The sequence below is a fragment of the Larus michahellis genome, chromosome 8 (genome assembly GCF_964199755.1).
Source record: "Larus michahellis chromosome 8, bLarMic1.1, whole genome shotgun sequence".
Lineage (NCBI taxonomy): Eukaryota > Metazoa > Chordata > Aves > Charadriiformes > Laridae > Larus > Larus michahellis.
The window spans coordinates 13,711,914-13,738,200 of NC_133903.1; the positions used below are offsets into that span (position 1 = coordinate 13,711,914).

The 26,287-nt window shown below is 37.0% G+C and overlaps 1 protein-coding gene across 1 annotated transcript in view; it reads left to right on the forward strand.

Annotated features, from left to right (window-relative positions):
* The window catches only part of USP7 (ubiquitin specific peptidase 7), a 72,958-nt gene that overhangs the window by 38,200 nt on the left and 8,471 nt on the right, over positions 1-26,287 (forward strand). Inside the window, exons 4-25 of the mRNA XM_074599326.1 lie at positions 747-885; positions 1,306-1,394; positions 2,092-2,200; positions 8,077-8,207; positions 11,035-11,089; positions 11,467-11,547; positions 11,643-11,733; positions 12,427-12,509; positions 13,523-13,632; positions 14,466-14,622; positions 15,738-15,882; positions 16,483-16,613; positions 17,730-17,864; positions 18,059-18,160; positions 18,911-19,016; positions 19,526-19,618; positions 20,501-20,568; positions 21,785-21,885; positions 23,261-23,414; positions 24,635-24,702; positions 25,853-25,961; positions 26,056-26,133. Of these exons, the coding sequence (XP_074455427.1) occupies positions 747-885; positions 1,306-1,394; positions 2,092-2,200; positions 8,077-8,207; positions 11,035-11,089; positions 11,467-11,547; positions 11,643-11,733; positions 12,427-12,509; positions 13,523-13,632; positions 14,466-14,622; positions 15,738-15,882; positions 16,483-16,613; positions 17,730-17,864; positions 18,059-18,160; positions 18,911-19,016; positions 19,526-19,618; positions 20,501-20,568; positions 21,785-21,885; positions 23,261-23,414; positions 24,635-24,702; positions 25,853-25,961; positions 26,056-26,133 (2,335 nt within the window). The remainder of the gene's footprint in view (positions 1-746; positions 886-1,305; positions 1,395-2,091; positions 2,201-8,076; positions 8,208-11,034; positions 11,090-11,466; positions 11,548-11,642; positions 11,734-12,426; positions 12,510-13,522; positions 13,633-14,465; positions 14,623-15,737; positions 15,883-16,482; positions 16,614-17,729; positions 17,865-18,058; positions 18,161-18,910; positions 19,017-19,525; positions 19,619-20,500; positions 20,569-21,784; positions 21,886-23,260; positions 23,415-24,634; positions 24,703-25,852; positions 25,962-26,055; positions 26,134-26,287) is intronic.

The following is a 26,287-nucleotide window of genomic DNA, read 5'->3' on the forward strand; positions in this document are numbered from 1 at the left end:
TTGGTCTCTTCCATAATTTTTGTAATCTAAAAGGTGAGTGCTCAGTGAAGGACGTAAAGAAGGAAGTTGTAAATGTATTAACTAGTCACAGGAGAAGCAGTTCACACGCAAGTAGTCACAGAAAAAGGATAATGTGGTCTTCAACCGTATCAACCGAGGTGCAGGTGGTGGAGCTAAGCAAGCACTAATGTCGCTGCATGAGGCAGTGACAGGACCTTGTCTGAACCAATATTCAGTCTGATCGTCTTGCACAAGTGGGATGAATTTGGACAGGAATGGTCATAAAGAAATGCTGCTGAGAAAATTAGAGTATTGGGGAGTTTATCCTGCGGGAGGGAGGGTAGAACTGCCTCCTCCATTCGTTAGCCGAAGGCTGAGTTATCACACTCTGGAGACACCAAGACTGCTTGCAGTTGGCCATTTGCACTGAAATAGCTCACCTGAGAGAGCAGTTAGCTTCTTAAACCAGTTACCTGCCATTGCCCCACAGTACGTGCCTAACAACACTCTTGCCCTAAGAAAACATCCACTCCAGCTTCATCTTCATAATGTGGCTTCAGAAGGCCCCAGGGATTCATGCCCTCAATAACAATTAACCAGATCTTAACATCTAATAAAGAAAAGAAAAAAAAAATCCTATATGTGAAAGTAATATACCAAAAATCCCCAACAAAAGAAAAGTTATATTAATGACTATAAAAAGCTTGGTTTTGAATGAGTTTCAAATGTTTCTTCTGTATTTATAGGTCATGGTCTTGTCATGCACAAGCAGTTCTCAAGATAATAAACTACAAGGATGATGAAAAATCATTCAGTCGTCGTATTAGTCACTTGTTCTTTCATAAGGAAAATGACTGGGGCTTCTCCAACTTCATGGCCTGGAGTGTAAGTAATTGGAGTGTATTAATCTGTTACTAGATAGGAGCAGTTTTGAACTTGCACTCCTGAATACTGAGTTAATACCTATAGAAAAGTGTTAGGATTTTTTCTCAAGGTGTTATTTTTTTCTGTCATTGTTGAAGATTCTTTTTCAATTTCTTATAAATTCCTGTTTAGATTGCTTTTGCCTATGATGTGATTTGAATATTCCCTCCCTTAATACAGGAGCAAGTTTCCTGTATTAAGATATTAAAAAAGAATTAAAGTGTATTAAACAGAAAAACAGCTTTGTTGGTGTAATTTGATTTTTCTTCTTCAGTTTATTATTACTGATACCTCCATCTTGGATATAAGGTGACATCTAACTGGATACAGTCATGTGGTGAGATTCAGTTTTCATGTTTGTGTGTTGTTCCTGTTTTACAGGAAGTTACTGATCCTGAGAAAGGCTTTATAGAAGAGGACAAAGTTACTTTTGAAGTCTACGTTCAAGCAGATGCTCCGCATGGAGTAGCGTAAGTATCTTTGTTTAAATAAAATTCTTAATTTTAATATTTTTATGTTGCTTGAGATTGTTCAAGTATTTTGTGTAGCTGTCATTAGAGATTCTGGCTTTGCCACCTTTAATTGATGAATCCTCACATGGCAATGTTTTTCAGTAGTCACATAGAGATTTTTGTATAGGCTACATTTCCATTTGCATTAGTCAGCATAATGTTGTGGAACTTTAACTGCTGTATGAGTTGATTTGTGATTTAACACCTCTGCAAATCTAGCCTCAATGTTTCTGATCTTACAGTTGATAAGGGTTTCAGACAGAGTCGGGTGGCTCTGCTAACTTCCCTTGCCATGCTGTTGTGTTAAAACTGCCTCAGCTGAGTCATTCTGCTTCATGTCACTTTTAAACAAATTGGTTGTACTGAAATGCACGCTTGGCTGTAAAGTACAGTTCTGGATTCCAGTACACTTTCATAGTAAGTAATTTTTTTGCCATACAGTGTGTCTTTAAAAAAAACCCAAACTGACACAACCACAAAGCTTTTAATTGCAAAGACTGTTGTTACTATCAGGCAGTAGTGAAGTGTAGCCTCTTATTTGAACCTTAATAATGAAGAGTAGCTGATATCTACAAGCAGTACTACGTTATAATAAATCCTCCTTATTGTAGTTAATACAAAACTATCTTGTTTTTAACTACTAACTCTTTTCTAGGTGGGATTCAAAGAAGCACACAGGATATGTTGGCTTAAAGAACCAGGGAGCAACTTGTTACATGAACAGTTTGTTACAGACTTTATTTTTCACAAATCAACTACGAAAGGTAATTAATATTTGAAAGAAACCGAGATTCCTAATTGAAATATCCAGTATGTTATGCTTATAAGTGCTTCAAAACAGAGCTGTCCATCCTTTTGTCCTCTTAGAGAAGTTATGACTTACATGGTAATGCACATCTTACTTGAGGCCGAGTGCAGGAAGCTGCCTTTTGTAGTTTGTTGGATGTTGGCTCTTGGTTTTTCAGAAAGCACACAGAGTACCTGGTGAAGATCTGAGCCTAAGGGGTGTTTCTTAGACTGTCTTATGTGTTAATGTTGCTATGAATTGTTGGAATTAAAAAGATGACTATACATCTTGCAGATGAGAGACAGAAGTAACTTTCCTTTCTTGAAATAGTTAAAAAGTCAATTATGACTTCTCAGCCCATAAACAGTGTACAAAGATAAACATATATGACCTTTGTAGTTCATTTGTTTTATCTTTTAATTTATATTATGCAGTTGAATTTTGTGTTATTATGGTTAGTATCTTTGTAGTGATGGAAAGCGTTATAATTTCAGTAGTTCAAATGACTTAATTTTATTTTTGCTTCATTCATATATTTTTTATTTACTGTAGATGTTGTTTCTTTGCTGGAAGGAAGAACTGCTTTAAATACTAGCTTAATAAATCTCTCATCCAAACCCAGGATGAAATATACTAGATAATGTCTTGTTTTAAAACAATGCAATAGCCTTAGTGGCATAAAACCATAAATGCCGACTTGACATTGGAGCTGGCTATCTGGAAAAGGGGATATACTTGGGAAAAAACGTAACTTGGCACCATTTAGTTTACTGGAGTGTCCTAGTGAGCCTAATTCATCCTTCTGCACATTCCTATGCTTATTGTGTATTTCCTAGTGAAAACGGACTGTTCTGACTTCTGCGTTCTCTTGTGCATACTAGTTGTTACATTTCCTTTAAGCTTTCTTTTCTCAAAACATTTCCCTTTTTAGTGTACCTACTTTCCACTGTCTATTTCCACCATCTTATCATTATTTATATCACCGTGGCCTGCAAGTGTCCCAGTTGGGGTTTCTTTTTTCTCTTTTGCAATGTGCTGCTTACTCTGAAGCACTGTGAAAAATAGCACATCGAACTCCATAGACTGTAACTGAGATCTTACCGATGCCACGTACAAGAAATAAATTCTTGTTTTACACAATGTACCTGTTTGTTTTCATCATTCATTATAATTCCTCTTCTTTTTGCTCAGCATTCATAATGTTTGTGCATTTTATTTTTTTGGACAACTTCATGTTGCTCTTGAAAGAAAAATGTGTTTTTACAATAGCTACATCTAATCCAATTGAGTAGTTCCTTTGAAGACTGTCTTGTAGTCAGGAAATCAATATGTACCATGAAGTAATCTTGTTCTGTGAAGAAGAAATTCTTTTTGTGATACAGATTTTTTTCAACTGAACTAATCTTTTCAGGCATTCCCTTGCACTTCTCCCCCAGTCTCCAGATAAATATCAGCTTTTAGGGAGTATTGGTATCTGGGTAGTGGGCATATGAGAAAGCTGGATTTACTAGCTGGTAACTGCAGCTTCCTTTATGGAAATGTTACGGGACATCAGCTGAAAAGCCCAATTGTCTGCTCATTCTTCAGGTTTTCAGAGCCCCTGAAAACAACAGACTACAGCAGTAGTTCTAGACAGTTTCAATACTCGCTTGCCGTTATTACAGATAAGGAAGAATCAGTGGTTGTCCTATCTGAAAAAATGAATTTCTACATTTTCGTCTTCACTTTGAGCAAACTTGTTCCTCTTTAAAACTGAGTTAAATAAAATGTGTAGTATCCTCAGTTTGCTTATCATCAATTCCATTATTTCTGTTAATCTACCTTACTTAAGAAGAAATAATGATTTCTATTGCTGTTATTTAGAGCTTTGTTAACAGAGAAGTTGCTGTCAGGAGCAGAGCTGGGAAAGCAATGAGCAATAGTGAAGGCAAGCAGGTACCAGAGTCTGGTGAAGCGCGGGTGAGGATTGACAGAGAGATCCTTTCTTCTTTGCTCTGCTTCCAGTTAACAGATGGGAGGTTCTTGAGTATTTGAAATGAGACCTCCCTTCATGAGCAACCAGGTGGTTTCAGTGGTAGGGAATAAAGCAAAGGAACTCTCTCTTCAGAGAGTATCTTATTTGTATGTCTGTGCTAAATGCATGCTTAAATATAGTCCACCCAGGCAAGGGATGGTGAGAGCTTCCCAGGTACCTCCAGGTTTGATCTTGGACCACATCATGTGAGTCTTCCTGTGTCTGTTGCCAGTGCCTCCAGCCAGTCAGTACTTGAGGCTGCATCCAGTCTGGTTTAAAACTCTTTGCTGCTTGAAAAATTCCCAACAATTCATGAGAACACTGCAGAATGTTTATATAACTATGCTAAAACCATAAATACTAGCCCAGTACATTTCTCCCTGGTGTGACTGTCCTCAATTTATCTAATACATTTTACCTTACATTGTAGTTTCATACACAGTGTTTTCTTCCGTTCTTCAAGTAATTGTCTTGACTTTAAGGACTGTGTTCGAGCTTATCTGTAGCATTCTTTTACTATGTAAACATCTGAAATTTTTCTCATATCTCTGTGTCTGTTGCTTATAGCCATTGCCTATACATGTCCTTGTCATTCTTTTGTCTTCGTTTCCTGAGGGAACTTCTCAGGTGTTAAATTAGAGATTCTGCTTTTTTCAAATGGATCAAAATGCTGTACTCCTTCATCTTGAGGTTAAGCTTTGGGATTTTGGGAGGCTAAGGCATAAAAGTAAAGTTTTGTAGAGGATCATATTTGAAAAGTCATTTGTTTAGCTTGGAGAAACAAGCTGTGAGAAATGGGCTTCAGTACTACTTATATAGATGAACAGGAGGAAGAAACAAAGAAAGGCTGTGTGATAAGTGTTTTGTTTGTAGTAACACATTTAGAATTTCAGAAGAAATAAAACTGGTGTTTTTATTCAATGGTAGCTGGAATGTAGCAATTATAAATAAATTGTACATGATTATTTTAATATTACTTGAGAGATACGGGAAAGGAGTTAATTGTCCAGATGATATATGAGGAAAACAAATAGGAACTAAACACAGAGGATCTGATTTTGATTAATTATCAAGGTATTCTGAACTCACATTTATACTTTTTGATGGAAGAGTGAACCACTAGGTTGACTTTTAGCCTGCTGTAGTATCATCTTGGTTTGTTATGAAGAATATTTAGCATTTTCATATTTATTTTATGAAAATGTATCAGCACTGGCTGTATTTGAATTTTTTCATTACTTGATTTTCGTATCTTATTTCTGTTTGTTTAAGTATAGCAAGTAACTTACTACATATTTGGTTTTTTAAAAGCATTTATAAGATGTCAGAAGCAATAAATAGTGGCTGATTGTATATGCTTGAAAGATCTGAGAGTTGGTCATTTGACTATTTCCTGTTTCTACCTTTAGCCAGTGAAGACCAGCTCATAAAAGGATTCATAAACCCAGGGCGGGGAGAGGTTAAGTTAACTCTGCAAGGTGCTGACTTGTTTTGATGTTCATGTTTTAAAGCAAAAAAGTAACTATTGCTTGTAAAATCAAAGGTATAATCTTAACTACTTGTATTTGGAGTTTGCCCAGATCAGCATTGTTGACTGCAGTTCTGCATTTGGATACTAATTGGTGCGGCTTTACAAGAGGGTGTGTGGAGTCTCCAAGAGGTTGTGGGGTCTCCATTCCTTGGAGATGCTCAGAATTCAACTGGGTACAACCCTGAGCAACTGGACCCGGCTTTGAACTTGGCACCTCTGTGAGCAGCACCAGACTTGAGAACCTGCAGAGTTCTCTTACAAACTAAATCACTATAAACTCTGAACTCTAAAGCAACTCATCAGAAAAGTTGCAACTAAATGAGAAAATACTTTTTTTTTTTCTCCTCTTAATTTTTCCAGGCTAGCCAGATAGTTAGCCTAATGGATTGGCAAAAAGAACGACATGACGGATTACAGAGTTGCAACAGTTAAAATTTTTTGCTGATGATCAAATTGAAGGTGCTATTTTCTTCAATTTATGAAATTAAAAAAGCAATTTAAGCAAATTTTGAAATTAAAGCAGAGCAAAGGAAGACTTTTTTGTTGCCATTAGGGTGAGGCTGGGCTGTTGTTCTTTGAATTAGCCTAACAAAGTAAGAGGTCTGTTGGCTCTCCTTCAGCAAAAATTTGATGATAAATTTCAGCTAATTTCTATTCATGTTTTCCCTTTTATGTGCGTAAGTACTACTATTAATGATGTAGCTCACAAATGAGTAGAAAAATAAAATTTGGCTTCTACTGGTGTTCAGTCATAATTATGCTGCAGATAATCTGTGTTTACTGTTAAATTTTGGAATTTAAAAGAAAGCCGTGTGAACTTTACAGTTGCATAATTAACCAATGTTTTTCTGTCTGAATGTAAGGGACTTGCTTTTTTTATGAAACTATTTGATATTTAGGTAAAACCATTTTTTGCCTTGCATCTTATTACTGTAGCTATTCTGCTGATAGTTTCTTACTGTATTATTCTTCTATTTTTGTTGCTATACTTCTGAAAAATTTTGTGGATATTCAGAATTGGAATAGGAAGCTGGCCTGCCAACTTAACTTTTTTTTTTGCCTTTTTTTCTTTCTTCCTTTCTTCTTTATCATTCCCTTGTGTTCTTTTTATCTCAGCTTTGTCTTAATCTAATGTCTGTCTCATCTGGTTTCCATCACCTCTGTGCTGCTTCCATGTAACAATGAATGTGTTTCCCCAACAATTCGGCTGCATACTGGAAGTACTGACCTTGCTGTGCGTGTAAGGAGCTGCAGCGCAGGACAGGTTAGAGGTGCTGGACACCTCTGAAATTTGGGCTGATGCAGAAAGCAAGTGAGAATTTTGAGAATTACTGAGATCCAGTTCAGTGCTTCACTTGCAGAAATGTATTATTCCTTGTTGTTTCACAGGTAAAAATTCAGGTGGCAATTCTTTTGTTTCTTAACAGATTATTTTCTTATATAGTACTTAATATTGGAGTCTTTATTTTCTGCTTCCAGAGTTGGCTGTTTTCTTCTTGTGTTCATGCTTTCTAAATGAGCATCTCCCTGTAAATACCTTTGCTTTGCTGTTACTTTCCCTAGATATATTGGTGCATGCTTTTTAAAAAGTAAATCTCACTTCAGTGCCTGTTGAACTCCCCTAAACCCTGTTTGGTCTGTATGTGTAATTTCTTCGTTGTCAGTCCTTCCCAGGTCAGGATAATCAGTGAATGAATTGTTAAGCTGTTTTTGCTGGACAACGATGACATTAAGTAGGAATGAATTGGGGAATTGGGGAATCTCAGAGCTTCCTCTGGTATCCTCCTCTTCCATGTGCACCATTTCTGGTTTTGTTCGCTTGTTGCCCTTTATGGTTTCACTTGGTTGTGTGTTTTGTTTTCTGGTTTTCTTCCCCACTGTAGGTGACAATATTCACAGATAGCCAAGCTACGGCACAAACCTGAAGTTATTTTCAAAAGCCTGTAGTATTGATCAGTATATCTGGTCCTACTGTGATCACTGTGTAGACGTACCAGGTGTGATAAGCTGTTTGGAGGTGTTGAATGCTTTAGTGCATTTACTTTTCTAGGGTGGAATAAGGGAACTAGTTAGAAAAAAATAGGCATGAATGGAATCTGATGTTCACATCTTTCTAATCACTGTGCTCTAAGAAGAGTCATTCCAGACAATGTTTTCACACTACAGTATGAGATTTCTTTCAGACATTTTTGCAGTGGTGATTAAATGGAGTTATATGAAGAAAAGTCGCTGAAGATGAAAGAATGCATTAAACAATATGAGCAATAAACTTTTCCTTAGATACTAATTGAACTAAATGCTTTTTCAGGCTGTGTACATGATGCCCACAGAAGGAGATGATTCATCCAAAAGTGTTCCTTTAGCATTGCAAAGAGTATTTTATGAGCTGCAACATAGTGACAAACCAGTTGGAACTAAAAAGTTAACAAAATCTTTTGGGTAAGTTTCAGAAACTTGGACTATTTATTGGGCTATTACAGGCTTCATAAAGCTTTTCTTTAAAAATGTTTTATTTAAATCAGGCTATTTTTAGAGAGATGCAGAGAAGTGTTAATAGAGCATTATGTTAATCACTAACTTTTCTTAGTTTACTTGGATAGGTTTTTATTTATAGTCAGAACTAAAGACAGCTGATCCAGAAGTCAGATTTTCTGGGGGAGGGGAGCAGTACACAGTCAAACGCAGCTGTTAGTAACAGGGCTATAATTTACCTGTTACCTGAAAATAGTGTGATGCCTTTGACTTACGTAAAATTCAGGACAAAATATGTTGTTGAAACACTGCAGTTCATGTTTTGTTAATGTCTTTTTTTAAAATTTAAGTCTGTTTTAAATTTAGAGAAATAGCAGTAATTTGCATTTCCATATTGTTAGTTCTGCATTGATGACTGTTGTAACATTTTGTTGTGACATATCAAAGATGCACGTATTTTTGCCTATGCAAAATTTAGAAGCATTTAGTGCTGTATTCTGTTTCGTGATTTAAACCTTAAGAGGAGTATCTGTTGCCTGAGGTAAAGGTGTTGGAGCGCACACACAGAGTAATTCTTTGCATTTTCCTCAGTCTAGCACCCTCTTTTCCTCCATAAAAGATCTACAAAAGGGCTTGCTTTTTATTTTCACGATTACCCAGTATCCAGTTCACTGCCTGGTATTTTTTCCAATCTGGAGGTGCTTCTTGTGAAGATGGTGTTACAGGGTGTAATTTTAAATCTGGAGTATATAGACTTATACAATATAGCTTCATTGAGCGTGTTGATCTTTTTTTTTTTTTTACTAGCTTGATGTTTCAGTTGAGCACAAGTTAGGACAGAAGATTAAGATCAGCATAGCCTTTACAAGCCTTCTCTTTGCATGTTGTGTAAGCAGGGACTAGGATTTTATCAGAAACTGTTCTAAAAGATTGTATTTCGCATTATGTTGTCACACTGTGTTTGTAGACTAGTCTTTTGTAGTGATATTGACAAGCATTTTTTATTTAAAAAATGGTTAGGAAGTTTGTATCATCTTTTTGACATAGCTATCCTAGTGTCCACCCACATCTTCTGCTCAAGCTTGTAGTGGTGCTACTCTTTGTAACCTTGTGTCTTTGTAACATTTCCTTTTCACCTTTTGGGGGAATTTTAAAATGAAATCGGTAACCTCAGTGTTGTATGTTCATTTGGTCATACCCGCTTCCTACTAGCACACAGTATATTCAGTTTATCAGCACTCCTGCTGTCCTGGTACGCTGGGAAGACTTGCTGATATTGTAAATTATTTCATCTTGAGTTAAGATCCCAACTGCGTCATCTTTAGTAGCATGACGAGGTCTTTCCTGAGGGTCTTGCAGGTGCTTAATTTTGTATCTGAGAGCAAGGTTTTAAAAATATGTTCATGCCTGCCTTCATTCTTGGGAAGGAATGTTTGAATGTGTTTGAAGATTTGGTCTTTTCCCCCCATTAAATCCGAGAGGGGTTTCTGACCTTGTGCGACCTGCCTATATGGTGTGTGGAGCACAGCTTGTTACTGGGTATTGTGAGTTTCTAACCAAGTTTGGCTTCTTTCAGTAGAAAGTGATGCCATTGTCTGAAGGAGCCCTTTTTTATCCTAACATTGGTCTGTAACGTTTTTCTTTGATTTTGTCCTTTAACCTGGCTAGTGTTAAAAGCCTAGGGAGTCAGGAGGTTATTTTCCATTCTTAGTTGTCCAACGGGTCGCATCATTCAGCTTGGTTAAGTGTGGGTCCCCACACAGTTGTTCTGGCACACTTTTGGGAGTACTGCGGTGCTGTGTGACAGTGGCAGTGAGTCACTGAGAAGGGGGTGGGAGAGGAAGCTAAAGTTAGTATTGCTCCTGATCACCCCTGTGCTTGTGACTCCGAGGGCCGGGGCTGAACCTTGTGCTGAAGCCAGAGCCTACAGTAAACATGGCTTGTTTCATATGTTTGAGTACGATGACTGTTGCAAAAAGAGTTGAAGGAGTTTTCGAATTTAAAAGGCACTCTGGAGTTCAAGTTTATAGGAGAAAGTATTTCATTCTTTCATAAAAGCCCTTTATGCTGGTTTTTAATTGAAGGCAGTGGTGCTGAATGCCCTTGTTGCAGTGTACCACCTTGGCTACGAGGCGTTTAGAGACAGCGGCTCTCGCCCCTCTTCACATGAGCGTGTTTGCACGTGGACGGTTCAGGAAGCTCGGTGCCTCCTTGCATCCGTGGAGTTCCTGTGTGTCCAGGATTAACTGTTTAGATGAGCACAAAGGAGACAGGATTTCCTATAAATCCATTTACTTCCTTTTATGTGCTGAAATAATCCCTGAATGCTGCTTGACTGCACCTGAAGGACCCTCAAAAAAGAGGCAGCGAGAAGCATGCTGTGGAAACTGCTCTGACAGCACTGAATTGCTCCCAGGCCTTTTCTGAAGAGTTTTTGATGTGAACTGAGGTTAGGTTGTAGATTGGAAGAATTCTGCTAGCAACGGCCTGGCCCTGGCCTCTTTGGCTGCCTCCGGCTGCCTGCCCCATCCCTGTCCCCAGATCCATAGAGAGAGAAGGCAGGTGGGCATGGAACTGCTGTCAAAATGTCCCCCAAGTTCACTGCCCCTTCGTCCTGCCACGTAAATGGTACAGAGCTAAAAAAACACCTGTGCATCAGCCAGAATTAAATCTCAGAGTCTTTACATCTTGCTATGTATTAAATTCTTGGTTCACAAAGAAATGAAAAAAATGTCTTTTGAGCTGTAAGTTCTCTTCATAATGTAGTAATTTTGTATTAATTTGCCTTACAAAGGTGGGAAACTTTAGACAGCTTCATGCAACATGATGTCCAGGAATTATGTCGAGTGGTAAGTTTTTACTGTTTCTTACTGATTAATTTAAATTGGGTCTATAAGATGTGGAGGATTTTGCCTTGCTTTACTTCTCTTTTTGAAGAATGGGATTGGTGGTGGCCTTTTGTGGGTGAGAAATTCGTAAAGGATAGGGAAGGTTGAAAATAAAGTGAACGCATGCTAGTGCTCCTTGCATAGCCATGGAGAGAAATGCAGTTTTTAGGGGGAAGAGGAGGATTTAACGTATGAGAAAGGAGATGCCAGTACAAATAGACTAACGTTTCATTTTTACACAAGTGACTTAGTTTAATTAGTGGAGTAGTCAGCTATGTGTGTTGAATAAATTCAAAACCTGCAAGTTTATCCTGTGTAAAAACCAATTTTTCTTTCAGCTGCTCGATAATGTGGAAAATAAAATGAAAGGCACATGTGTAGAAGGCACTATTCCTAAATTGTTCAGAGGGAAGATGGTGGTATGTATTTAATATATAGATACAGATATATTATTTAAATTAATTGTTACTTGTATACATTGAAATTCTGTGCATTTTTTTGTTTTTGTTTACAGTCTTATATCCAATGCAAACATGTAGACTATCGATCTGAACGAATAGAAGATTATTATGACATCCAGCTAAGTATAAAGGGAAAGAAAAATAGTAAGTGATACATTGTCATATGCACCAGTCAAATACTTGAACATGTTGGACATTGTTTCCGCCTGTTGATTTCAGATGGGTTTGTTGGCGCTCAGTGCTTAGAAATATCCTTGCTTTAATTTCAGAGGAAAGTCTCTGACACCTCATTGAAAACATTTTCTACAGAAAATGTTTTTGCTTATTTTACCTTTTTTCCCTTCTCCCATTTCCCTTCCCTGCTCCTTCCTTCCTGATTCTCTCACTGATATCTTTTCATGAAACTCAACGAATTTTAGGAGTTTTCCTGGTGCCATAAAAGTGCATACTGTGCCATGGTGATAACAGTAGTGTTCTCACAGTAGACTATAATTTACATATGAAGATGAACTTGGAGAAAATAGATTCTTATTTACACCTAAGCATAGTAGCAAGCCAATAAAAAGAATAAAATAATTAAAGGACCATTATTCTGCTGCTCTGTCATCACTTTACCAAGTACTTTGCATAGAAGAGACGATAAAAGGCATGTAAGATTCCAGCAAACAAAATCCTCTAGCTTGATTTTTTCGTGTTTATAAAGACAGGAATATTCAAACATAAAAGCTCTGATGTCTTAGTGTTATTTGCTGAATACACTGTTAAACTCCCAGCCTAGAGTAAACTTACACTTTTCTTCCTCCTTCCCTACAATTCCACAATCTTTTTTTCACTTAGTTTTTGAGTCCTTCATTGACTACGTTGCGGTGGAACAGTTGGATGGTGATAACAAGTACGATGCAGGAGAACACGGCTTGCAGGTATTTTTCTTTTTTTTTTAAATTTGTTTTTAAATATTATTTCTGTGTCCTTGATAAAAATAACTTAAGCTGTAGTAGCTAAAAAAATATTGCAAAACCCATTCTAGGTTGTATCAATTGATTTTGGTGATTTTTCTCCTTAGACAAGCTTTTACATAACTCCTTTTAATTGCTGTTAGGTGTCTTAAAATGAAGATTTTAAAGCAGTCTAATCAGCAGTGAGTTTTGCTTTTATACCTGCAAGTGTTTTAGTGTCTCAAATGGTTAACTTCTCTACTGATTTTAAGACTGAGAAATCACTGAAGTTCTTCCTCGGAGTAGTCTGTTCTTCTACGTGTCTAGTAAAAAAAAAAAGTGACATAGCTCTAAAAGTAACTTTAGAAAGGTCATTTTTGTATCATGACCAAGAATGCCAAATGAACCTGTGGAGTTTTAAACATTTCTGTGTGTGCACATGTTTCTTTTCAGCTTTTCAGCTGCACTTTGCTCTATCCTCTGTAGGAACCTGAAGTTCTCTTTAAAAAAACAACCCATTGTTTTACTAAAGCTTATTTCTGCAGCTTTCATATACCAGGTTTTGTTGCTAATGTTCTATATAGTCTTTAGCTGTTCTCAGGAAGGCACAGGATGGTAGCTAAATATTTGCTGGCAGGATGCAATGAACATGAAATTCTTAATTGCTCAAAAATGAGGTTTTGCCTTTGTATTCGCTTTTAATTTTATTTGTACGGGTAACTTGCTGTTAATGCAGTGAGATGTTCACATTTGCTTGTATGAATGGCCTAAATGTAAATGAACTGAGTTCTTGTAGATGTTGTTGCAGTAGCTCATGGGAAGGCTGGTGCAGCGTTAAGATAGTTAACTTCCACACAAGTTTTGCCATTCTTTGGTGCGCATTGTGTTGTCAAGCCTATAAAATAAAAGCCCATAGAAAGAGTATCTGCAGCAACCAAGTATTTTGAGTTGCTAAAAATCTCGCAATTTCAACCCTCCATTTCCTTTAAAACATCTAGGAGGCAGAGAAAGGTGTGAAGTTCCTAACGTTGCCACCAGTATTACACCTACAGCTCATGAGATTTATGTATGATCCTCAGACTGACCAAAACATCAAGATAAATGATAGGTAAGTTGGTGGATTGTTTTTTTTTTTTCATTGTACAAGTTGGACCTGTGAATGTATTTAACCAAAAAGTAATTTGCCAAAATCCTATCTTTTATTCTATTCCAAGAGAAAGGTGTGTGCAGTTGCACATAGTAGAGGTCCCCAAAAGGTGCACTGATTGAATGTTAAGGTTCTGAATGACAAGTTGAACACTTAAATAGTATTTTGTAGTTGTTGTTTTGAGTATGAAGCAAGTGAATGCATCTTTTGATGCGTTGTGGAACATTTTGTGCCATGTGGGGAAAGTTGGTACATTCCCATAGGCTGTCACAAGAGTAAGCAGGAGGAATAAGTAGTCCTCTGCTTTCCCTCCATCTATTTCTGTGACCGCTCACTGTAAGTAGAGGCTGATAATTTCTTGAGGAGTTAACCTAAATCTGTATTGCAAGGATTTCAGTCTCACCAAGAAGGTGAGACTGCAGCAGCTGAAAGACATTTCAAAATAACGTTCCAGTCTAGTGGTACCTGTGCTAGAAAAGCTGTATTTGTGTACTAGAAAATAACAGGGTTTGAGCTTTTTCCTTGACACCGTGAATCCAAACTAGCGCTCTTTCGGTTAAAGTGCTCTTGCCCTTGTTACTGAGGGCATACTTTAGCAGAGGTGCTTATGAAGATTATTTTTATTCCATATTAAAACAGTATAAAATCTGCCACTGTGTGTAGTATATCCTGTGTAGAAATGGCATTGTAACAGTAGCTTGTTCAATTTTTGTGACTTGCTTCAGGAGTAAGGAGTAATAGCATGTGTCTGTCTTAACTACAAATACAACTGTCTTAATTCTTTTCAAAACTAGGTTTGAGTTTCCTGAACAGTTGCCGTTAGATGAATTTTTACAGAAAACAGATCCTAAAGATCCTGCGAATTACATTCTTCATGCAGTTCTAGTACATAGTGGAGATAACCACGGTGGACATTATGTTGTTTACTTAAATCCAAAGGGGGATGGCAAAGTGAGTATTGAAAAGCCCGTAAACATATTTGTGTTTTGCAAATGTATTCTTGCAGACTTCATCATGGGCAAATCTTTGGAATTTTTGTTCGCTAACAGAAGAGTGTGCTGGCACACTCAACTTCATCGCACAGGGATTTGACTTCTCTGTGTAGTACTTAGCTTGATACTTTTTCATCTGGTGCCTATTCTATTTGGGAAACTTACTTTGTATTTACAAAAAGAAAAACTAGCAGCCACTGTTGTCTAGTTTTTGCTCTTTAGGGAGGAGCCTGCATTTAGAGGCATTAAAGAATCACTTGCCCTAAGAGGAGCAGTTTCCTCTTTGCTATTGGCTTTTGGCAGAAGACTTCTAACTGAGGGAATCCCTTCATTTGTGTGTTCATATGTGTTGGAAGTTCTACTGCAATCAACTTTTAGCCAGTGGTTTTTTTAGGCTGATTTTATGCTGAAGCAAATATGAACGTTTTAAATGTTTCTGTGACTCAGAGGTTCAATATCTTTGTATGTCCCGCTGTTACAGGTTTAGCTGACGTGATTGGATCAGACAGTTATAGGTCAGGTGCTGCTTCCCTTGAGTTGACTGGTTTTGTGTGTACAGGACTGTTCACAGTTAAAAGTAAAAGACACATTTTGCTGTGAATTTGTTGCTATTCGTCTTTCATTCTTAATAGGCTTCGTTGTTTTAATTTAAAATTTGCTGTAAATTACTCTAAACTTACAAATAATTATTAGATATCTTGTACATCACTGCTTTTTATTTTATTTTACAACAAATATGGTCAGTTTTCTGAAATTCGTAGAGAAATGTTAGATACTTGAATAACATTCTTAAGAAAAAGTTCCTTGAATAATTATTGGCCTTTTGATATTCAGTGTAAAATGTGCAAATATTTCAGTAAAGGTTTGGTGTTCATGGCCTTCCTTATGCAGAGCACAAGTAGCAGGTACCACAAATTATACTGAACGAGATTTTTCTTTTTAAACTCATGCTGCTTGAAGAGCAATTTTAGTTACTTCAAAGAGCTGAAAGACATGCCAGAAATAGGATTTATTTATCATACAAGAACATGTTTTCGTATGTAAAATTATATTTATATAAAATTTTCTCTCTAGTGGTGTAAATTTGATGACGATGTTGTATCAAGATGTACAAAGGAAGAAGCAATCGAACACAACTATGGAGGTCATGATGATGACTTGTCTGTGCGGCACTGTACCAATGCTTACATGTTGGTTTACATCAGGGAATCAAAATTAAGTATGTATACTCTGTCTGTGTTCCAAGTTAGATTTACATACAGGGATTTAGGGCTATATTTTACTTCTGAATTGTTGATAGCCTTCCTATACAAGGAGTTTTGTTATTTATAGTTGGAATGTAGAGATTCTGTGGGATCAGCCAGCCTTTCTATGTCTTCTGGAAAGTGTGGCTAATCTATTGTTGTCTTGTCTTAGCACAGTAAGGCAAGACTGTGTGTCTTCTACACTGATAATTGATTCCTTCATAGGATGGAAAAATTGGCAAACTAACTTCAGTGATGGAAATGAAATCCAATTGATGATTAATCTCTAGATACTTGTATACTAAGAAAATTGAGTGGTCATAAATACTTTCTTAATCCTGAAATGAATATTTAATTCAGAAGTCTGATATGTATTTCATGGAAGTAGGTAGTGCATTTTGGCTTGAGATAGAAAATACTTCCTTTGCCAAAGCATGATGATATCAAACCATGTTTTTAATTAGAGAATGAAAAAAGCCAGTTTTGACTGCATATCAGAGGAAAGTCAAGTATGTATGAAGAAAACCCTGTTTTGATGTAAATCTTGAAATGACATCACAAAATCTGCTTTACAGGTGAAGTTTTGCAGCCTGTCACGGACCACGATATTCCTCAACAACTTGTAGAAAGGCTACAAGAAGAGAAAAGGATAGAAGCTCAGAAGAGGAAGGAGAGGCAGGAAGCTCACCTCTATATGCAAGTGCAGGTCAGCTTTTGAAATAGATCAAGTTGCAACTACCTTACCATTAAAATTCAGAATATTGAGCCACCCAAGACAAACCTTGGTCGTCTTTTTCTTTTTCTTTTATTTTTTTTTTTAAATGATTTGTGTTTGGAAGTAGTGTTTGAAGGGAAATTATAATTTTGGTGCTTGTGAGTATATTTGTATGTGCAGTAAATCCTAATGAAACAAGCAGTACTGTATGTTTATAGACATTTCTGTTTTCTCTAGAAGTTATATGCTTGCAAGTAAAAATAGTAAGTTCAGGTGAAAGGAAAAGGACCAGGTTATTTTAAATGGCTGCTCTGCCACTGCACTTATCTCCTTCGGGAATTATTTTCTAAAATTAGAATGTATCTAGCCATAGGCTGCAAGCCTGGACTACTGCCAAACTGAACTCATCAAGTAGAAGCAGAAGGAGAGAGTGCTTGTATTTGCAATTATCTTTTTGGAAAAGCCAGATGGACTAGATTGTTATGAATTGCCTTAAGGAACCCTGTTTATGGCTCTTTCCAGAGCCCATCTGGCAGAAGAAAATAGAACCTATTTTCTATTTGCCTCCATGTTTCCTTGCCTCTTCTTTCCGGTGTTCGTAAGTAGAGATACGGGCGATGTTTGGCTTGTTCCACACTGCATTTACACTAGAGCTCTTTTCAGTGGAGAGACTGTCAGAGTCACACCGTTTGTCTTTCTGTTAACAAAGAGGGTATGGCAGCTGTGGGAGGTACAGGAAACGTTTTAGGCCAGCCTCCTTCTTGCATTACACCACTAAAATAATTATGTAGCCTTTTTTTAAGTGCCAAAATTGTCAGAGCACATGTATCCAAGATTGGGATCTAAGTGCAACTGGTTTTTAATTGTTTGGGTTTTGTAAGAATTAGTCAAACCAGTGTAGGTAATTAAAATACACTATCAATCACAATTTTTTAATTTCATTATAATCTGTATACTTGCAAATTTTCTTCATGAGAACATGAATAGTGTTAGCAATATACCACTATCCAGAGAGCCAGTGATGTTGCATGGTGACGCATCATGAGAAGGTATCACATTGTGCAGCTGAGTTAATATAAATAGTAACCTTTAAATGTAATTTTTCAGATAGTGGCAGAGGATCAGTTCTGTGGTCACCAAGGCAATGACATGTATGATGAAGAAAAAGTGAAATACACTGTTTTCAAAGTATTAAAAAACTCCACGCTTACAGAATTTGTTCAAAATCTCTCTCAAACGATGGTAAGTTTTCTGTAGCTGGATATCTGTATCTATTTATTTTATTACATTATGGTTGCTTCATAGTCTTTATCTTCTCCAGGTATTGGCAGCAGTCATAGTTTAGACCTTTTAAAATAGAAGATCTCTTTGAGTTTAATAAAAGTATCTTAGCCTTTTGTTCGTTTGTTTCCTCTCACAATTTTTATTTATTTTAGGGATTTCCCCAGGATCAAATCAGATTATGGCCAATGCAGGCTAGAAGTAATGGAACAAAAAGACCCGCAATGTTAGATAATGAAGCAGATGGCAATAAAACGGTAAATATTCATTGATAGAGGACGTTATTTCTGTACATCACCATGGATTTTTAGTTCTCTCTAAGAATCTGTAAATTTGGAACACCACATTTTTAAGGGTTTTAATTTAACCTGTATTTGGTAAAGTTGATTCTTGAGAAGACTAGAGATTTAGTGGGTTGATTTGGATAGGAGGGAGGAGCGTGGTGCATGACTTTTCTTCCATGAAAAAAAGCATGATCATGATTTTTATGTTAGATTTCAAACAGAAATGTCTTTTTGAGTCCTCCATTATTTGGGCAAAAACTCTGGATTTATTGAAATGTGTAGATTAAAACATTGGTCTAAATACCACAAAAACCAGTCATTGGTTTCACTGTCCTGTTGCCTCTAAAGTGAAGTAATTTTCTTGCCATAATAAAGATAGCTGTAGGTATATATTTTAAATGAAAGAGAAATAGTCTAATTGTAAAAAAACCCAAAAAACCCCCAAAAAAACACAAAAAACAACAAACCAAAAACCCAAAACAAACAAACAAAATAAACTATCATTTCTACTTCGTTAAAACTTTTTGTTTGGTGTTTTTATATCTGTCCATGTTCTTCTTAATAAACTTCATAAACTTCCTGTCATCATGCAACTAAAAAAAAATAAATACTTCTCCCACTCACAGAATGTCATAAAGTTCTTTTATCTGATGAAAATGCAGATATCAGGTTATATCATGTTCTCCAGAGACTTTTTTTCTTCTTCCACGTCTTTCTACATAGATGATTGAGCTCAGTGACAATGAAAATCCATGGACAATATTTTTGGAAACAGTAGATCCAGAGATGGCTGCTACTGGAGCAACACTACCCAAGTTTGATAAAGATCGTAAGCATATATGCTAAAACTTGAGTAAATAGAAAATACTTTTATTTTTAGTATATCTCAGAAAACATTGTGTGGTCCTTTTTTCAATAATGACATTGAGGTACCCATCAAACTACAGTGCTGAAATTAGTTTTTCTCATGCAGTTTTTCCCTCATTTCTCTTCAAGTGTAAGGCATGTTTCACTTGTTTTTAGAATCACTGAATGATTATATATACCTATGTGTGTGTGTGTGTGTATACACACATACCTGTGTGTATATTTATGTGCTTTTGCCGAGAAAGGTTGGACCAAATGATCCTTGTGCTCCCTTCCTACCTGGTATTCTATGATATAAAGTTGATTTATAATAAATCAGCATTTGAGACTATTTTAAGGGCATTAATCAAATTAATAAATCAAAGATACATCTTTGCTACTGTTTAACGAAAAACGTCGTGGTGATTTTTTTCCCCCAGACATACTCAAATCAGCCTTACTTAAAATTAAGTCTTGTTTCTTAATTTGTAGATGATGTTATGTTGTTTCTGAAGATGTATGATCCGAAGACTCGGAGTTTGAATTATTGTGGGCATATCTACACACCTATATCCTGTAAAATACGTGAGTTTTAAAATTTAATTTCATTGTTATAATTGATTTTTTTTAAGAGACAGTAGCTTGCATATCTTTTTTCTTTTAATAGTAGTTTTATCACTGAAATCAAAGGTAGACCACAGAAAGAAATTCTGATTTCTCCCAGCACCAGTGCTGGTCCTCTGATATTTGTGTCAGTGAAACTTTCTGCAAGGCTGAGAGTGTCGCCTTAATGCACCATTGGCCGACAGTTAATTTTTTGTTACAGGTTTGCTATATTTACCAGATGTTACTGAACATAAGCAGCTGTTTCAAATTTGCTGTAAAGCCTTGTGATTTGATATTGCTCCCCAGTTTGGTTTTTTCCTTCTAGTTCAAGTTTTTTTGTGGAATGTACTCCTGCAATAGCTTTTAAAATAACTGTTGGACAAGTTCTTGTTATGGTAGCCTGAGCGCAGCTGCGCAGACTGAATTGGGCGTGAGCCTTGGTTTTGAAGTGGGTCCATTTAAAGAATTCAGCAAATGTCCACTGAATAAAAATACTTTGATTTGTCTTTTTTAATGTCTCATTTTGTTGACTTGCACATGCTTGCTGACTTTGTATTCGGGCTGCCTTAATTTTTTTTTTTTTTAAAGAGATTAAAATTTTTCTCTGGGAAAGGAGCAGTGTTATTTCATCTCCTTGATCTTAGATGGCCTTGCACGTATTTTTGTTGTTGTTCAGATGAAGTGGAAGGAAACCTTAAAGTCTGTCTCTTGATTGAATGTCAATAAAGGAAGCTTTAACCTAGAAGGCTCTCTTTCTTAAGCGTATAAAAACTATAGGGTAGAAAAATAAGTTCTCTTTTTGCAGGCGGTCTCACTAGCAGTTAGTGCAATGCATTTCACATTCCTTTTCTTTTCCAATAGGTGACTTGCTTCCAGTTATGTGCGAGAGAGCAGGATTTCCACAAGAAACTAACCTTATCCTCTATGAGGTTTGTATTGATAGACTTTTAGTAACATTTTTTGTCTTTTATATGGTATAACTAGAGAAAAAGCAGCTTTATTGGTTAAAGGTTGCTCATAGCAATGGTATTTTATAAATCATAAGCAATCTGTAACCTGTAGCTTTGAAGTCTATAGGGCTGCAAGAGAGTATCAGCAGATAGTTAACTTCAAAACAGATTTAAAATTAAACAACTCGAAGTGTGAGGCTTTAAAAACAAATAGTCTCTCTACAGGAAGTCCTGCATGGGCGTTTTGCTGTGCTAAATCAGTGCATATCCTCAGAGTCGCAGTGTTAGAGGAGCTAATGCTGCTAACACTATTGGCCATTGGATTTTCGATGCCCCCCTTACACAGAGGAGTTGCAAAAATGTTGTGTCTTCTCCTTCCTCCCTAAGTTAGAAGTCAGCAAACACAACACTTAGTCTAATGAGTTTCTGCCTGAATACAGAAGTAGTAAATCTGTATAACTGCTGTATTTATTGAGTACTGAAGATGCATATCTTGCCAAGGCAAAGTCCTTGCTATAGCAAGAGCCAAGAATTGGGGTTTTTATTGTGATTTTTGTTTGCAGTCATGCTGCTCTCTCTGGTGGTTCCAGGGGAGCACGCACACTTCCATCCTAAAATGCAAAACTGTCACAGGTACTCCTACTCTGTGCAGGTCAGTTTGATTACAGTTTTAGACAAGTGCTTTTATCCCAAGAGGTCAACCTACAAGTATAAATACGTAACATGCCTATGGATATTTTATAATATATGCAGTTTTAATATGTCTTTGTTTTGTTGTTTGTGGGTTTTTTTTAAAGACAGTAAATTGCTGTTAAAAAGTTCTGCACTATTAAAGTAAGTGAGCATAATCAGGGTTCTCCAAGCTTCCTGGAAGCTGCATAAGTAGAAAATTAATCTCTGAATTTTGGGGAAAATTTTCAGTGCTAACAAAATCATGCTGAATGATAAAATACTTTTGAAAATTAAGATAACTTGAGTGAGACTCTAAAGGTAAAAATGAGCAGCCAGCTCCATCAGTAACAATTAGATGTATCTGGACCTTAGCTATGATTACATTTAATTTACGCAAACATATCTACTCATTTGTTTCAGTTGAAAAATGATACAAGTTACCTTATCTCATGACTTCTTCACTGTTGTTACCTTTGTCATTTATTTATTCAATGTGATCAACCATTTTTGTTCTTTATTGCAGGAAGTTAAACCCAACTTAACAGAAAGGATTCAAGACTATGATGTATCTCTTGATAAAGCTCTTGATGAACTCATGGATGGCGACATCATAGTGTTTCAAAAGTATGTATTTTAAGGGGGCAGCTTGTCATTGCGATTAAATCACCTGCTTTACTTTGAAAGCAGAACTTCCTTTAACTTAGTGTTTTTAACACGAGCAAAGTATGATTTTCCAACAGTAGACATATTCTCAGCAGTTCTCATTTCAAAGAGGAAATGAGAAAATATTGGTAGTATGTTAATGATCACACATTATTTAAGGAAAAGGAGGTTTCATGCTAGTTTAGGAAACTAATAACCTAAACCAGGTCTTAGTGTGGTTAACTTAGTGTGGAGAGTGGTTCAGCAATGCGTCTGAGTTCTGCAGCTTTATACTTGGAGCTGCTGTAACTCAGACACAGAAGAGCCTACCAGCATTTCAGATCTCAAGCTCTGTACCGTTACCACTGTACAAGGCTCTTGGCTTGGACCTCCTTTCGGCCTAGAACTAATCTAAACTGCTTTCCCTTTTTTTCCTTTTACTCATGCTCACAGTAAGTTCCATATTGGTCTACAGTGATGAGATGCTGCCGATTTGCCTGAGCGTATGCGACTCATGGGTGTACTGGTGCTTCAACTGGAGTTTTCTCCAAGGCAAAAGGAGAGCTCCTGCATCTTGTGTCCATTAAAGGGATCTTTCATAAGCTTGTCAGGGCTATAAATCAGCATTTCTATGCTCTCACTCCTGATCGTCACACCCAACTGTGTTGCTCTGTTTCTCTCCATGGGCTGACAGTGGGTGGAAGCCAGCTAGTCTATCTTCAGCACTCTTACCCCAGATTATGTGAGATGAATGTATTTCTCATGTCATGCCTTGGAACTCGCATTCCCTGTTGACCCAGTTGGTGTTATGCACCTTTGGCTGGCTGCTGACTCCTGGGTAAGTGCACAGCTTGTACCCTGGTGCTATTTCTCCGCTGAGAATATAGGGGTACCAGTCAGTAGTGACCCAAACCAGCGTCTGTACCGACTGTCTTACTTCTGTGGTTCAAGGAGTACTGGTGTACATCTGGCCTCTGTGCAAAGCAGTGAATACAGGAGTATATGGAACGCTGTGGCAGCGTTAATCCAGATGCACAGTAACGTGCCAGGGTGGGAGGGAGGGATGACTACTGTTAGAATGCCTGGAATCAGTATTGCTGGATCACCAAATGAACAAGCACAGCGTGCGCCTGTGTTTGCCTTTGCCCCTCATGGAAATGCTCAGGGGTGTGGGTCACTACTGACTGTGTTAGTTCCACTGTGTATGAGTGGTGGCTCTTTAAAAAGGTTCTCAACTTTATTTCTGTGTCTCTCAACTATTGCTGACTTACTGTAGGACATGTTTTTAAAAGCCCTAACTGCTTGTATGTGTAACAATGGGATATGTAATGGTAGTATTGTTTGTTTGCTCTTGTAGGGATGACCCAGAAAATGATAGCAGTGAGCTACCAACAGCTAAAGAATACTTCCGAGACCTCTATCATCGTGTGGATGTCATTTTCTGTGATAAAACCATCCCCAATGACCCAGGCTTTGTTGTTACTTTATCCAATAGGATGAATTACTTTCAGGCATGTGTCCTATCTGTTTCTCTGCTTTTGTTTTCTTGTTCTGAAAGTAACTTTTGCATTAATTCTCAAGCGTATATACGTATTTTTAGAAAAGAGTAGATCTGTTTGTGTACAATTTTTGCATTGTGGTAATAAAAAATCTAAAGAAGCTACTAATGCTTGTGAGAAGAAAATATTCTAAACACACCACCCCCCCCACCCCCACCCCCCAATTTTATTAATAATGAGTTACTTGAGAAAAGGATTCTTTCTTGATATGGCATACCACTCTGTTAGGGAAATGATATTCTAATGAAATTATGCGTTTGCTTTCTAAGTAACATGTAAAACTTGCTCAACTTATTTAGCTATTGTAAGAAAAATGCCTTGGGAATCTAGTTGTACCTATTTTCTACTTGTAATATAGCCAGCAATATTCATGCTCAGTGGCACAAACAGGTCAAACCTGTTGTGTTCATAAAGGGTGACCAGGGGTGTTTAGAAGAAAACGGGACAATTAAACTTTTTTTAAAAAAAAAAGAAAGAAAAAAAAAAAGTTGGAGTGATCTATTAAAAGCCTGAGTAGATTTGGCTCCCTACAGTTCTCCTGCAGTTGCCTTTGTCAGTGGCAAACAGATCACTTAAAACCAGACAGTTTATTTTCTGCAACTCACTTTCTCTACACTTGAAGTGTAAGTTCTTTATAGTTTATTTTGATAAGGGAAAAATAGATTGAGAATCCCCATGCTTTTTGTGAGGCAGTGACATGAAATATACTGATGGGAATAACCTGGTGATATTACCCAGCCAGATAACTTTCTCGCGGTGCATTAAAGAACAGTGGGAATTTTCAAAGAGGAAGTCTTGCTTATTTCCCCAGTAATACTACAATTTAAAAAAAAACACAGACAACAACAAACCAACAACCCCAAACACAACAAAAACAACCAAACATAACCAAAAGATGAGTAGGTCTGTTGCTGTGGATTTTGTGGCCTTTTGGTGACAGTGATTTATTGTAATAAAACGGTTAGTTTCCTCTTTTTTTTCCTAGTGTATCTCATTCTTTGTCAACTGTTCAGAAGCTAAAGATAGTAGTTAATTTTGCCTTGGGGAAGTAGACATAGTTGGACTCTCAGAATCTCAGTATGTACAGACATGTAATGAATGACTGTGTGATTGTAGAGCAATGTCATAACTGCCTGAAATAATTCAGAATTTACCAAAAAATTTATTTGCAGGTTGCAAAGACAGTTGCGCAAAGACTTAATACGGATCCAATGCTATTACAGTTTTTCAAGTCCCAAGGGTAAGATGAATTTCCTTAGTGTTCTGTGTCTAAACTATTCTTTAAAATACTTAGCCCAATTATAGATAGATGGTAGTTACTTCGTAGTTTTTTTTCCTGCTCCTAAACTAATTCTTTACCGGTAAAATGTTGTTAGTGTTCTGGCATGCATGGCAAGTTGCATAGATAGTTCTAAGTATTGCAATGGCTGGCTCTAGAACCTCAGAGAATTGCACATTTTAGAAAAGCTCTAGTAAGTGTCACTGAAAAAAGATGTGTTTTAAAGGTTCACTGTCTAAATTTCTAAAGTCATTAATTACTTCAAAGCCTTACTTTATGGGGCAAATTATTAAGCTGATGCAAGTGCTGTTTTACTGAATGCAGATTTCTAGAATGGAGGACATCAGGAACAAGTGTACATAAAAGCAGGATTTTTGCTGATTTTACAGGTTTAAATGCGGAAGCTACTTCACAGATTTACACACACACACACACACACACACACACACACCCCCAAGTCTGCAAATGAGGTTTTATGCAGATGATGATGATCTAACAAGCTGCTAAAAGGGACATTTCTGGTTAAAGTGGTGTTCTCAGGGACAGTTGTGTAAAACTGGATTTGAATCTGTATAAAACTATAGCAGAAACCAGCGTATTAGTAGTTCTATGTATGTGCTGCAGGAATAATGCGCACACAAAAATTACATCATCTTTTTGTATTCATGTAAATGCTCTTTATTAACCTGTAGGTATCTCCCTTCATCATCAGTGAGACTGTTGTTAATTTGAGTAGCTCTTTATAGTTTCCAGTGCTGTGGTCACTCTGGAATTTGCTGTGTCATACAGCTCCACAAATTAACCTTTCACAATCTAAAGCATGTGCTGCTATACTAGTAGTTTCAGAGGAATGTAGGTCTGCCACCCTGCAGCATTAAAGGTGAGCGTGTAAACATCCGAGAGAGTCAACGCATACAGTGAATGGTATTTCTGTTCCTGTACACTCACCTGTTTTTAAAAATGGCTAAAGCGCTGAATATAATGCTGCTTAGGCTGCGATAGCAATTTTGTGAAACTGGAAGCCAGGAATAAAAATGTACTTGGTACTTTGATTTACTGAGCGGTGATGGATTGGAAAGAGATACTGACGTTTTTCTTTCTCCTTCTGTAGTTACAGGGATGGCCCTGGTAATCCTCTTAGACATAATTATGAAGGTACTTTAAGAGATCTTCTGCAGTTCTTCAAGCCTAGGCAACCTAAAAAACTTTACTATCAACAGGTAAGAGTCCTCTGTTTTTATTGGTGTGAATTAAAAAACTGTAATTCTGCCCTATACAAAGTATGCCTAAAGTGTTTTTCTTTTCTTCCTTAAGCTCAAAATGAAAATAACTGATTTTGAAAACAGAAGAAGTTTTAAATGCATATGGCTAAATAGCCAGTTTAGGGAAGAGGTGAGTGAGGCTGGCTGTTACACACTCTCTGTCGGTTCTGTGTCAAAGCTGCTGTGGCTGTGATTATGGTTCACATGCTCCGTTGTCCCTGAATAACACAAAATTAAATCAAAGTTGTACCTTAGGTAAAAAAAACCCCAAACAACAGCAAAAC